Genomic DNA, 14,327 nt, shown 5'->3' with positions numbered 1-14,327 from the left:
ATGTCAAAGGAAAGAAGAACTTAATATGTTAAACATACTGTCAAACTCATCCTGTTATAGAGTATCTCTTCTACCCTCCTTATTTCTTTCTTTCCTCCTCAAATTCACAAATGATAAATAATAAAATATTGAAAACGAATCCATATGAACTCCCTATTTTGCTAGAATTAACTCCATCATAGCAATTTATTCTTCTTTTAGATGAGAGAAATGTAGGCGATTAGGCAAAAGGGACTTCGGAACAAAGCAAAGCACCTACTTATTCCTGTTTGTTGTTAACCTTAAAAAGACTCATGTGCTTTTGTCTAAGTAAAGTTTTACACTTATTTTAACATAAAAAAATTGTTTCAAATCTAAATTAGTTCCAAAACTGCAGTGGAAAGTATATTTTTTCATTTTTAGAAAGATAATAAACATGTTTTGGTTAACTTGAATTAATGACTGGATTGTAGGGTTCATAGAAGACACACGAGGTCCATATGTTGCCCACAGACTTTGAGAAATACACATTTACCAAAGAAGGCAAAGTGTAGTGTTTGCAGACTTTATAAGTCGGCAAGAATTAGGGCCTGGAACATAAAAATCATTGGACATTAGTAAATCTGTCATTTTTTCCATGGCCCTAGACTTTATGTCTTGTGAATGTTTCTTCTATCTCAAATACAAATTGAACATTTCTTTATGGTTCTTAGGATATTGGGACATATTATTTTTGGACTGTAAGTTTCCTGTATATTTAAACCATTATCTTTTCCTGTAACATCTGTCCTTAGTTTTAGTTTATTTTTGTGTAAATCATACTTTATTTCAAGCACATTCATCCTCATTAAGGCTTTATTATAAGAATGGCTTATATATAAATGTAAAACCACAGGTACCAAATATTGGTTTGTCATTTGTTTGTGCCCCCTCAAATTTTTTCTCTTCCTGCAGAGTACCCACCAAAGGAAATAGAACCGGAAAACATTAAAACAGTCCACGGTAAAATGAAAATTTCCACCCAGGTTAAAAAAAAAAAAAAAAAAAAAAAAGAGAGCAGTGTTGTCTGCAGTGGGTTCCCTGGAGCTGCCGAGAACTAATTTTCCATTCTAGAGAAGATGTGCTACCTAGCTTGTTTGATGTTGTTATGTGTGTACAGACGAACAAGTAGTGTCACAATGCTGTAAATCATGCTCAAAATGACTTCTCAACCTGGTCTGGCCAGTTTGAAATTTTAGGTTTTCTTGAATATATAACTTATAAAATGCTTTAATTTATGTCATCTTAACTAATTCTTGCAATAACCTCCTGAGATACACAGAATTGTTAAGGGACTCAAACTATGAATACTACAAAACTGTTCACATTGTTTCAGTTAGAATCAGAACTCAAATCTTCATTCTTATTTCATTGCTCTTTCCACAATACTGTGCTGCCATGAAACCTTGGGTTGGGATAGCTGATGCTCATTCCTTAGGGAACATAAACCTCTTTCAAACAGGGCCTTTTGATTTAACCACAAGTTACAGATGAGTACCTAATAATAGTGAGAGTAAACATGTCATTTCACAAAGGTGTTCTGCAGCAAGAATGTGATATGAATAAATATCTGGAAAAGACGGAAACTAATCAAGAAAATTCTTATATAGATTTAAGCTTCTAGTAGTGCATATACTGAAGAGAGAACACTTTCTCTGTTTGCTTTTTAAATTTCCAATAGTCTCACTTAAATTCTTAGGTTAAAGGTACTTTGCAAATTACATAAACCAGGGATATCATTAACAAAATTAAAAAATAAAAAAATGCAAATAGAGCTTGATCAGTTATCATTTTTTGTTCTTAATTTTTAATATTTTAGCATGCATAAAGTTACTGGGGTGAGATTTGAAGGAAAAGAAGGCAAGGGAAGAAAGGGAAGAGAAGAGGCTGTAGGTTCTTGGTACTAAGGGGTTGAAAACCCAGGGGAGAAGAGTTCCTTGTCATAATTTCATTTCGTAAGTTTGTCTAAGGCTAGGCTTTGTGCTAAGCTCTTATCTTGAAAGGAAAATTTTTAATTGTTCTCACATGATTACATTTCCCAGCAGCTCAATTTCAGTCAGGCTTTCGGACTCTGATCCTTAAGAGTTGGGAGAGTGGAGATATGGGAAGTACTCTCATGGAGAATTATTCATGCCTGCTGTTCAGCTTACCCCATGCCGCATCAAAGATGTGGCATTATTGAGAATTCAGAATGAAACGAGTTGGATGCGTTTCAGGGCTTTGTAAAACATTTATTTTAAAGAAATCTCTGCTTTTTGGTTAGCTTTCAGTAGTAAAGAAGCATGCCAGCCACACATCATGGGGTTTTCCTGTCTGCTGCTCAGGACTCTATTCTCACCAGGTATAGGGAGACAATCTACTGAGCCTTACTCTGCCTGTCCCCATTTAGAGTCTACTCAAACTTCTTCCCTCATCTACATTTTGATAACTTTTTATTCCTTTAAGTAAAACATGCCTTTTGAAAAAATGTTAAGTACTGGCCAGGTGCGGTGGCTCACACCTGTAATCCTAACACTTTGGGAGGCTGAGGCGGGTGGATCACCTGAGGTCGGGGGTTCAAGACCAGCCTGGCCAACATGATGAAACCCCATCGCTATTAAAACCACAAAAATTAGCTAGGCATGGTGGCACATGCCTGTAGTCCAAGCTACTTGGGAGGCTGAGGCAGGAGGATTGCTTGAACCTGGGAGGCGGAGGTCGCAGTGAGCCAAAATCGTACCCACTGCACTCCAACCTGGGTGGCAGAATGAGACTCTGTCTCAAAAGAAAAAAAAAAAGAGGATATAAAGGAAAACAACACAGAGAAAGGTATTGTTCTTCCCCCTTTGAATCACCTGTCCTCAGACCTACTTCTTAAAAGGAAAACATCGTAAACAGCTTGGCACAGACTTTTGTTAATGTACACGCAAACACGCATGCGCGCAGTTGTTTACATTGTTTTAAAACGTGTTCTGCCTCAAATTTTTTTCATTAATTTACTCAGTATATTTCCATGTTAGTATATGTAAATTTTCCCAACACTCCAATAATAATTTTAAAATTTATAGAATTATAAAGCACAGAAACCATGCTGAGCTAATGCTGGGTGAGCTCAAGTGAAACAGCAGCGTAAAGGGTGGGGACACTGGTTCATTAGAAAAGAATGAAAGGAAAGGGATGAAGAAGAAGAGCTAGGAAGAATATAGGTTAGTATAATTTCCAATTTCACTTACTCAATGACATTAAAGTTGTAAGGGTGTTATTCTTGAAACATTGACTGGTGTTTATTTTGTGGTGGTGAAATGGAAAAAGACAAGTTTGGGCTTCCATTTCAGTCTAAATGTGTTACTTGGCCATACTGCTTAACTCTCCTGAGCATTCTTTTCCTGATCCCCTAAATGACAAGATTAGACTTGGTGTAATTTATGGATCTTTCCATTTCTGATTAGTGCTTTAATTTCCTGGAAAAAAAAACTAAGAGTTTTGTAAGGTATAAAGTAGTCTTTGTTCTGAGATATTCTTGGTTGTTCTTGTCCATTTCCCATTGGCCTTTTGCTAGGCCTATTACATGGGTCGTGTTACCTACTATTCCAGCATATATTAACACCTGCATTCGGCTTTGTAGTTGATAAAGGGATTTCACACACTTTATCACATCTGATTTTCACAATTATTCAGTGTGGTAAATTGAGCAGGTGTTATTTTAATCCCCATTTTAGAGATTAGGGATTAAGAGGGGCCTTGGAGAAATCTAATTCCTACCTATACTGTCTGTGGTATGGATGGCTGAATAGACATAGATGGTCCAGATAGAATCATTATCTAGCTCTTATTTGAGCATTTTAGGTATGGCTTATTGGTAATAATGAGAACTAAATATTGATACTGATAATACAGGATAAAGGAGGTTTAAATTCACTGAAGAGATTTTGTTGTTGTTGTTGCCTCAGATGATCATAAGGAATCTTTGAGGACATCATTAGACAAAGACTTGGAACTTTGGGACTTTTCCTGATTCTGCCAGATGCTGCCTTTATATTCCACATTCTCCAATTCCAAGAACCCCCTTGCAGTTCTCTTTATTCTCTCAGGTCTCTCAGGGCATTTTATTTTGCATTTTCTCATCTTGGAATGTTCTTCCTTTTTTTTTTTTTTTTTGTCTTTCTGTCAAACTTCTATTTATTCTTAAAGCTCAGGGTTTACCCACTCTGGAAACTATTTGCTCACTTCATCTGCAGACACTGGTGCTCCTATCTCTCTCCACCGCAACATTTAAAGTCTTCATTACAGCAACCATCTTTCACCTTCCTCGAACCTGTACCTACAAGCTACTTAAGAGTAAAATGAGGAGTATCTTTTCATTCTTATATTCCAGACACAATGGACTGTGATGCAAATGCTAAAAATATGTATTAGTGAGTAAATTAATTTCACTGAAAATTACACTTTTTGTAAAATTTTAGATTTAATTTTAATGTAATTTGTTGCAGGAAGTTTCTCCTTTCCTCATTAGTATTCAATGTTTAAATTTTAAAATTAGGAGGTACATATAGGAAAGTGGTCAGCACGGTAAAAATACTTGTATTCATTCTGATCCATTTTAGAGTAAGTTGCTAATCTCATGTTATCCTGGAATAATTTAACATGCATTTTTGGACCATTCCCTTGCTTTCAGGCACAAGGTGATATTCCAGGTTCATCCTGTTCTTTGTCTGCTTCTGGAATCAGCCCTTTTTCTAAAGGTCTCTGGTTCCGTTTAGTAGAGAATAGTAATATTTAGAAGCCAAGCTCAGTGCCCTAGTTATGCTCTTTGCTATTAGTGTCATTGTTCTCAGACCCTGTCAGTGGACAGAGTTGGTAATTATTTACATATATATATAGTGTGGAAACAGATGCTACACGTAGCAAACCATGAATTGATACTGATCTTCTTCAATTCCAACATAAGACCAGAGGGTTCCTTCATTCTAGTTTTCTCCCTCTCCATATTTGCAACTCCCTACTGTGATAACGAGAAAACTGGCTATTATAATCTAATATATTTACTTATTTAATGAATCCCCTTAGGTATAACTAATGTATTTCTGCTGCATCCTCTTCCCTACTGATTCCTTCCTTATCCTCTTCCGGTTCTGACACACCATGCCAGGCTGCCATCCTCACTGCACAGACTCTGACACCTCATGCTACTGCTCTTCAGGGTCACCTTCCTCCCCCTTGCCCATCTCTGACATTCTGTTATGATCACTGTCAGGCCTGGCTGCCTTCGTCACCTTCTCAGGCTCTGACTCTCCACACTGGCTGACTCTTTCTCTCTCCCCTAGATCCATGGATGCTTCCTAGCTGTGCTCAGTCTTTCGCATCCAACACCTGGCTACTACTTTGGTGCTCACCCTTCTCTTCCAGCTTGGGCTCTGACAGATCATGCACGGAAGGATGCTCTGCTGATCATACTTGGGTCTGATAGTCAGTGCTTGTGCGCACGCATACACCCTTATCCCATTAGTGATGCAGCTCTGATTTCCCATGTCTCTTCCCAAATCTGGACACCTTCAGGACCCTACTTGGGCTCTTACTGTCCACGCTACATTCTCTCCTACTTAGATATACTTTTTTCTTGTTCAAGCTCCAACACCCCTCTTTGGGTCACTATGGCTCCCCTTCACACAGACACTATTGTGCTACACTCCACCTAATGACTTCCAGGCTGGATGGTAAGGAAGAGAAGGGAAGAAGAAGAAGAGAAAGGGGTGAGCCATCTTTTAGATTCCCTTATTAGTCCTTCCACAGAGAAAATGCATGCACGAAAATGTTTAGAAGAGGCCAGTTTACTTCATATTTGCAATAGTCACAAAAGATCTGAACTGAGAAAAAACTGAAACCATTAGAGAAAGTTAGATTTGAAGTGAACTGTCCTTTCACTTGGGGAAGTAAAGTCTTATTTCTTTTTTAGGTATTTCATGTTTTGTTCTGACAAGCGACTTGCAAATTAGACACTTAGAAATAATAAGGCTAGTATGGAGACTTGATATTCTTCTGTCCCAGTTATCTTGTTTTACAGATGAGGGAATTCATCCTGGTGAGGTCAAATGACTTTACCAGGTTTCCCAAGTGCCTGAGTCAGAAACGTGACATTTTTCAACACGCTGGCCAGTGTTCTTGGCATGCTACCCTCATTATCATTTAAAAGTATTCGATCTTTAAGGCAAATTTCTAAGAAAAATATATTTTATATATTATACATTATATTTTAAATTGTAAGTATTTTTCTTTTGTAATAATAGTACTTATAGAATGCCATATTTTGGGCCCTAAAATTTATCTGGCTGGGTGCAGTGGCACAGGCCTATAATCCCAGCTATTGAGGAGGCTGAGGTGGGAGGATCACTCGAGGCCAGGAATTCTGAGATGTAGTGGGCTGTGCCAATCACTAAGTTTGGCATCAATATGATGCCCTTCAGGAGTAGGGTGGTGGTGAGTGGGGACCACCAGATTGCTTGAGGAAGTGTGAACTGGCTCAGGTCTGAATGGAGTAGGTCAAAACTCTGTGGTGGTTAGTAGTTGGATTGTGCCTGTGAATAGCCACTGCATCGCAGCTTGAGCAACATAGTGAAATCCTGACTCTTAAAAAATAAATAAATAAATAAGTAAATGAAACATTATCTGGTTATTAGTTGATTTGAAATGCTTGGGACCAGAAATGTTTCAAATTTGGATTATTTAAGGTTTTTTAATATTTGCATATATATAATGAAATATTTTGGCAATGGGACCCAAGTCTAAACACAAAATTCATTTATGTTTCATATATACCCTATAAACCTAGGCTGAAGGCAATTCTACATAATCTTTCCAATAATTTTGTGCACCTGTCAAATGAGGTCAGGTGTAGAATTTTCCACTGGTGTTATTTCAACACTCAAAAAGTTTCATATTTTGCAGTATTTTGGATTTGGAATTTTTGAATTAGAGATGCCTAACCTGTAGTTCTTTGGTGATTATAGTTTATTAGTCTGGATGATCTAGAAATTAGCCTTACCTATTTAGTAGTTAGTAACTTGCAATTTTCTGAATACTTTCTCTTAATTGCATTATGTTAACTGGGCTTAGTAAAGTTGGCATGCAGGTTGGTCATTTATTTTACTGTTTCTTATTTTGCGGAGTTGATGGGCTGCCATAATGTATGTGCGTAGACATGAATGACTGATAAATAGATAAATTGTATATTCTAAAAATCCACAATGTAAGATTTGTATTTGTATTTTTGTTATTTTCCTTTTTGAGGCAGAGTCTCACTCTGTCACCCAAGCTGGAGTGCAGTGTCCTGATCTTGGCTCACTGCAACCTCTGCCTCCTAGATTCAAGCGATTTTCATGCCTCAGCTTCCCGAGTAGCAGGAATTACATGTGCACACCACCATGCCTGGCTAATTTTTGTACTTTTAGTAGACACAGGGTTTTTCCATGTTGGCCAGGTTGGTCTGAACTCCTGATCTCAGGTGATCCACCCACCTTATTCTCCCAAAGTGCTGAGATTACAGGCGTGAGCCACAGTGCCCAGCCAAGATTTGCATTTTTAAAAACCTTTTATATTTGTTAAAATCCAACACTTTATGAACAAATTTAGTTTTAGAAAAGCTGGAAATAAACAACTTGCTGGGTATAGATTAGCCATTTAGAGTATTCATTAATTTCCAAAAATCATTTTGCATCACGGAGGTCCAAAGGAAAAATAGGCAACAAACTATATTTTAAAATCCAATAAAAGGCTTGAAGAGTCCCATGAGCTGAGTGATTTAAGAGCACAACTTACTCTTAATATCAACAAGTGATATTAACTTACTTCTGGCCCTTAGGTGAAATATTTGCCCTTTTAGCATCAACATAATTCTGTATATTATTATTAACAAATGCATAGATTTTATAATTGGAAAGAGCAGAGTATTAAGATCATTTAGTTAATCTCCCTTCAGGCATGCATCCTTCTACCACATATTATAGGCGGGTCACCCAGGATCTGTTGATTTGAATCACTTTTGATCATGGAGAAATCACTATCTACCAAGGCAGCCATGCCTTACAGTTCTGCAGAAACCTTCCTCTGGGTGACTTTGCTGCCTTCTCTCCCCTGGAGTTAGATGTAATGTAGTTAAACCTTCTTCCATATGACAGTCCTTCAGCTTCATCTGCCTAGATCCTTAGCCTCTGGGAATGTTCTCTACCTGTCTTTTTTCTGCAGTTATGTCTTTAGGTTCCTCTTGTAAGATTAAGATTTTTTTCCCTTTCTCCATCTTCTCCCCCTTGTCTAGACTTAATGTCTCTTTAAAATGTGCTATTTTAGGAGGCTGTGCATTCTCCTGATGAAAGGCAAGAACAGCACCTTGAATTCTTTTTATTGTCCTTAGTCACGTGAATGAAAAATATCTGAGACAGGTCTCAGTCAATTTAGAAAGTTTATTTTGGCAAGGTTAAGGACGTGCCCCTGACACAGCCTCAGAAAGTCCTGAGACATGTGCCCAAGGTGGATGGGGGGGACAGTTTGCTTTTATATATTTTAGAGAGACATGACATCAATCAATATGTGTAAGATGTACATTGGTTCAGTTCAGTAACTGGAAGTGGGGGCTTCCATGTTAGAAGTATAATAGACAAGAGGCAAAAGGTTACATCCTTTTGAAGCCATGATCAGCCTTCCACTGAATACACAGTTTAGTCTGGCCCAGTGAATCTGCATTTTTTGCATAAACAATGGAGAAGAGAAAGCAATCAGATATTCATTTGTCTCAGATGAGCCTCAGAGGGATGAGTTTGAATAGAATGGGAGGAAGGTTTGCCCTAAGCTGATCCCTGCTTGATGTTTCCCGTTAGCTTGGTGATTTTGGAGTCTCAGATTTATTTTCCTTTCACAGCCATCTAACAGTGAAGCATGGTTTCACTTTACACCTGAACCGCTATATCCACCAGATACAACCTTTGCCTCAAACACCACACTCACTTTGCACAAACCTGTTGACATCACACCTAAGTCAGCTTTTCTTGAGCCCCCATAGGAACAAATAAACATGCCTCTGATCTGCGGAAATCCCGTCAGGAAGTGCCGGCTTGGGTAGTGCTGGCTCAGCTAGCCTGCCTCCGCTACCGTTGGATTTCCTTTCTCCTCTGATTTTAAGAAGTGAGACAAAAAAGCAATTCCTGTTAATCATGTAGACAATGCAAGGGTCTCCAGGTTCCATTTCAGCAAGCTGGTTTCATCAAGGTCACGAAAAAGTGCATGTGTATCGGAGACCAGAGAGCAGTTAGGGACCCCGACACGGAGGTGGCATCAGGTAATCCTCAGGGGTGAGGGTGGGGAAGAGGGCCCGGCTGATGCTGGGAATGAGCAGCGCAGGCGGAGGCAAGGCCGGCGGTCCTGCGCCCCGGCGTGGACGCGTGCGGGAGTTCAGGCTGGGGAAATGGGTCACCACGTGCTATGGAGGCGGGGACATGGCCCTCCTCCCCTTATTTGTAAAGAGCGCCGGAGCGGATCGCGGAGTTTCACCGCGGACCTGTCAGAGATACAGAGGTTGTGGGGGCGGGAGACAGAAAGAGAGATCCAGAGACCGAGTCTCACATTGACACGCAGACAGAAAGACGCAGAGACAGACAGAAACAAACAGATAGGAGAGGTGAGAGGCCAGCGAGTCCTTCTGATTAACTTGCCCAGCCCAGAGAAGAGATCCGGGGAGAGGGAGGGTCCCGTTTAGACATGCAATCCCCAGGACTCCGAAAGAGCCCCTTTCTGCAGTTCCTTGGGGACTGCACGTCTCACCTCTTCTAAGTTTGCGGCGGAGAGAATAAAGCAGAAAGACAGGAAGAGGAAGTGGAGTTCTATAGTTAGTGCGGTTTTAGTTTTTCCTAAGAAGTGGCGTGGTTTGGGGCTTTATATCCGGGAGGAGCATATGTACGCAAATCCTGGGGCGTTTGCAAACCAGGATCCGGGGCGTCTGGCCCCATGCCCGGCCGGGCTTTTGAGGGCTACTGCCACGCAGCGTTTCTGGAGTCGGCCGGCTGGTGCCCTGGTGGCCTTTATCTCTGTCCCCCTTTGTCCTCTTTATCTCAGGCTCTCCAGGAGGCCGGGGGGCCCACTCCGCCTATCGCTCCCCGCGGCTACGCTGCCACTTCAATGCCCCGCAGGTCGCGAGCTGCTGTTCTTTCGCAGGCGTCGGAGAATCAGAGGCGTCCCGCGCCACCTCTGACTCGGAGCAGCGCCGAGCACTGAAGCTCGCGCCCTTGGGCACGGACGCCAGTGCGCTCGCGCGCGTCCCTCTGCGCGGCAGCCGGTCGCAGGCCCTCAAGGGGAAGGCCAGGCCAGGATGACCCCGGGCCGGGCGGTGGCGGGGCTCCTGCTGCTGGCGGCCGCAGGTCTCGGAGGAGTGGCGGAGGGGCCAGGGCTCGCCTTCAGCGACGATGTGCTGCGCGTGTTCGGCGCGAATCTGAGTCTGTCAGCGGCGCAGCTCCAACACTTGCTGGAGCAGATGGGAGCCGCCTCCCGCGTGGGCGTCCCGGAGCCTGGCCAGCTGCACTTCAACCAGGTAAGGCCGCCAGGCCCGGGCAGCCCTCTGTACTGTGGGTGTCCCTAGACTTCACTTTGTATATGAGCCGTTTTTATTTGGGAAAAGGGCAGGAGAAAGGATCTTGTTTTATTTCTCAAGTAGAAGGCGATATCTGGTGACACTTGCTTTTCACTAGACGAGGCTAAAGGATTAAAAGGTTAATGTTGTTAAGGGATTTGGCAGCCAGAAACTGCAGTTTTACGCCCGATGAACTGAGAGGTCAGACTCTTGTGATTATAAGGTTTTATTGAAAAGTTTATGCAGTAGTTGAGGGTGTGACGCCACCTTAACAGATGCTTTTTAGATAGGAATGAGTTACTTAAATCTTCCCAGAAAGATAACGGCTCACACACTTCCTACAAGGTCAGCAAGGAAGAAGATTATCACATGCCACCCTGGTTAACAGTTGCCCGGTGGGTAACCAGTGTCATTTGAAAACGAGATATAATGTAGTTCTGGCTCCTGTGTACATTACCTGAGGCATTCAGGGCTGAAACAGGAGCGGCCTTGAGACCAAGCTTCTAATTTGGTCATCCGGATGGTGGTAGACTAGGCTTATATTGTTAGTTCCTTGTCATATATCGGGTCAAATATTTGATTCTAGTATTTATCCAAAATGATTAAAAAAAACATTTTTCAGTACATAAATAGGGTACTACTAGGCATTTGGTAATACCTTGGCTTTGAGAACAGCTTGGAACTACCTAGGAGCAATTAAACATCATACCTGTTTGTAAACATAAAATCAAATTATTCCTAATTATTTCTATAATAAATACTCTGTAATTGGGTAATTCTTAAAATTGTGAAGTAGACAAAGTGTAGTTTCTGCATCCTTCCGAAACTGCTGTCTTTTAAAACTCAGTTAATTCAGTGCTTTGACTTGTTTTCCTTTACTCCTGTCCCACTGACAACTGCTACTGGAGAGCAGAATATAGTATTTTCCACATTGTTTGTCATTTTTGGACGATGTTAGTTTGTTACAAAAAGTTTTTGGGGTCCAAGATGTTTGGGAAATGCTGCATACTATACTCTGCTTTTGGAAATTTGGCGTTTCCTAATGAACATGACTTTAGATTACAGTTAGGAAAACTGTAATCAAATAAATTCCATGTTAATAACATTATAGGTAGGTCGGTATTCTTTTTGTTAGAAATATCTTACCACAATTAAAGTATATGGCCCTTAAGAAAATGTAGAACTTTCTGATGCCATGACGTATCAGAGGTGGTCTCTGTTTGACCTAGAAGGGTTTTGTGGTTCCCTTATGCATGTTCTTTAGTAAATTGTCTATAGTTCCAGTTCTGGGCATGGTATTATATCTGGGGTAATATCTGAGAAATGATGTGTTGGAAAAATGGAAATGCCTACAAATTATGCTAATATTTAAGAAAACAAAGTATTTGCTGTCTAGTTGCATTCTTTTCTTATCAAATAGGGGGAACAGCTGAGCTGACTCCAGTATTTCCAGGTAGGTATGGTCATGTGCTTGGAAAGAAACTTAGAGGATTGACTTGAAGCTGCGTATCTGTAGCCCACACATTGTTTTGACTTGCATGACCTCCTTATCTTGCAGTGTCTGGAGGTGTTGATGAATTTTAAAGGGGCAAAAGACCTCCCCACACCATATTCTCAAAGACATTGGAAAACATGCCTAAATTACTTAGGAAAATTGGTTAAGTGTACCAGTAATATGATTCTCTGTTTATTAGCAGGTAGGATGTCTCAATAGGTAAAATTATATGTATCTTGACACCTTTTTTTCTCATTCTCATGTTTGCATATTTAACTGCCCTCATTATGGCCTCTGTGGGCAACAAAAAGAGACAGGAAGAAGCTCATAATTACCTTGGAAAGAAAAGGAAGCCAAGGAAAATTTACCACTTAATCAGCCTAACAAACATCTCTTTGATGTTCTCTCTTTTTCTTTTCTTTTCTTTTCTTTTTTTGAGACTGAGTTTCACTCTTGTTGCCCAGGCTGGAGTGCAATAGCACGATCTCGGTTCGCCGCAACCTCCGCCTCCCGGATTCAAGCAATTCTCCTGCCTCAGCCTCCCGAGTAGCTGGGATTACAGGCGTGTGCCATCACACCCAGCTAATTTTGGTTTTTTTTTTTTAGAGAGATGGGGTTTTTAGTAGAGATGGGGTTTCTCCCTGTTGGTGAGTCTGGTCTCAAACTCCTGACCTCAGGTGATTCACCAGCCTCGGCCTCCCAAAGTGCAGGGATTATAGTCATGAGCCACAGCGCCCTGCCTGATGTTCTAAAAAGTCCTAGTGAAAACAATTATCATTGGTTAAACGATGACAAATGAAATACCAATCCAAAAGAATCCATCGATTTGCTGGTAGTTGACGGACTTGAGCCCACGGCATTTGTGTATGCTCCAGTGTGAAACCACCCAATTATGGAGTAAAATTTTAGGGTCATTAATGCTTACATACCCTAAAGAATACAACTTCAGTTTCCTCGTAGGGTGGAATAAACAATGCACATGTTTATTGTGAGACACTGGTTTTTGACTTTGAAAAAGGCTAAGAAAATAAAATTTGTTTCAAGGTCCAGGAATTTACTGAATCTTCTACAAGACTTAGTTTTCAAATAACATTGCTCTTTTGGTTGAGGGCTGTGATATTTATTAGGTCAGCTTTTCTCAGGTGATAGACTAATGAACTCTGGAGATTTGTTAGACAATTTTGGAAGGTTTTCTAAATATTTTTCTTCTGTATCCTTAAGTAAGTACTATTAAATTAGCTTGTTGCTTTGGGATATCAAAGAGGATTGAGTTCAAAGTGTAGACAGTAGAACAATTGAGCCAATAGTTTTGCTTCTTATAGCTACTGACAGTGCAAAGAGTTAGATAGAAGCAGTGACCCAAACAACAAAGAGGAGGGAGCCCTTTTAGCCAAATGGGTCTCTGGAGCCCTCATTTCTGGATAAAGGTCTGATCTATTGAGGGGAGTTTCGAGAATACACAAGGAAGCCCCACATATCTGGATACCCCAGGTTATTAATCTAGGACATTTAAGAATGGCGTCAGTGCTGCCTTTTGTTTGTTCAGGTGTTCCTTTCTCATTCTTCGAATGTTCCTTTTCCTCATTTCCTCTTTCAATCACTGTATTTTCAAGTTCTTATGTGTAGATAGTGGTTAAACAGCCTGATAGAAGGAAGATCCTATTTTCTGAATTATCACACTGAGCTGCTGGAAATGCCTCCATTCAGAGAGTTTCTTCTTCTGATACATATTTTTTGATATATATCTTGCAGCCCATCTCCTGCATTGCACATAGTTTTTTTCTTCTCACATTTCTATCATCACCTGGTAGCCAGGTTCTGTTTTTAACCTTTTTCAATTTTCAATATTCAGTCTTCTCAAAGCAACACTCTTTTTTTCAAAAAACTTCCATGAACTGTCTCTTAGCTGGTAAACTCTAAATCTTGAGCCTAGCATTTATGGCCTGATCCTCCTGTGTCAACCTACTGCTCCAGACCTAGCACCCACTAAACTAAACTACTCACTGCTCTATGGATTCCCATAAGCTTTTGCTCAACCACTTCTGAGCTCATTATCTTCCTTGGACCCTTCCTGCCTTTGACTGAAATGTTCTTCTTTTCCTTAAATTGCTCTGTGAAAATCTACTTTCTTAAGCCCATTTAAACTGCACCATAAAACCTTTCTGGGGTATCACAGCCAGCACTGATTTACTGATTTCTGTATTTTCTGAATTCCTGAAATTTTTT

At 40.5% G+C, this 14,327-nt stretch overlaps 1 protein-coding gene and 1 pseudogene across 3 annotated transcripts in view; one reads left to right on the top strand and one right to left on the bottom strand.

Moving 5' to 3' along the window:
• Window positions 1–5,525, bottom strand: part of LOC104662328 — a 98,258-nt pseudogene extending 92,733 nt beyond the window's left edge.
• A 3,984-nt stretch (window positions 5,526–9,509) lies between these two features.
• Window positions 9,510–14,327, top strand: part of SLC39A8 (solute carrier family 39 member 8) — a 90,875-nt gene continuing 86,057 nt past the window's right edge. Inside the window, exons 1-2 of one of the 3 annotated variants that reach the window (XM_010363316.2) lie at window positions 9,510–9,661; window positions 10,096–10,567. In XM_010363316.2, the coding sequence (XP_010361618.1) occupies window positions 10,349–10,567 (219 nt within the window). In that variant the 5' untranslated portion in view covers window positions 9,510–9,661; window positions 10,096–10,348. Of the gene's footprint in view, window positions 9,662–9,819; window positions 10,568–14,327 lie in introns of those variants that run through there. The other 2 variants (XM_030919430.1, XM_030919435.1) reach the window with 2 other exon arrangements.

Source organism: Rhinopithecus roxellana, chromosome 2, assembly GCF_007565055.1.
Source record: "Rhinopithecus roxellana isolate Shanxi Qingling chromosome 2, ASM756505v1, whole genome shotgun sequence".
NCBI classification, from domain to species: domain Eukaryota; kingdom Metazoa; phylum Chordata; class Mammalia; order Primates; family Cercopithecidae; genus Rhinopithecus; species Rhinopithecus roxellana.
Note: the sequence above shows the minus strand (reverse complement) of the source record. Positions and strands in the feature narration are given on the sequence as shown.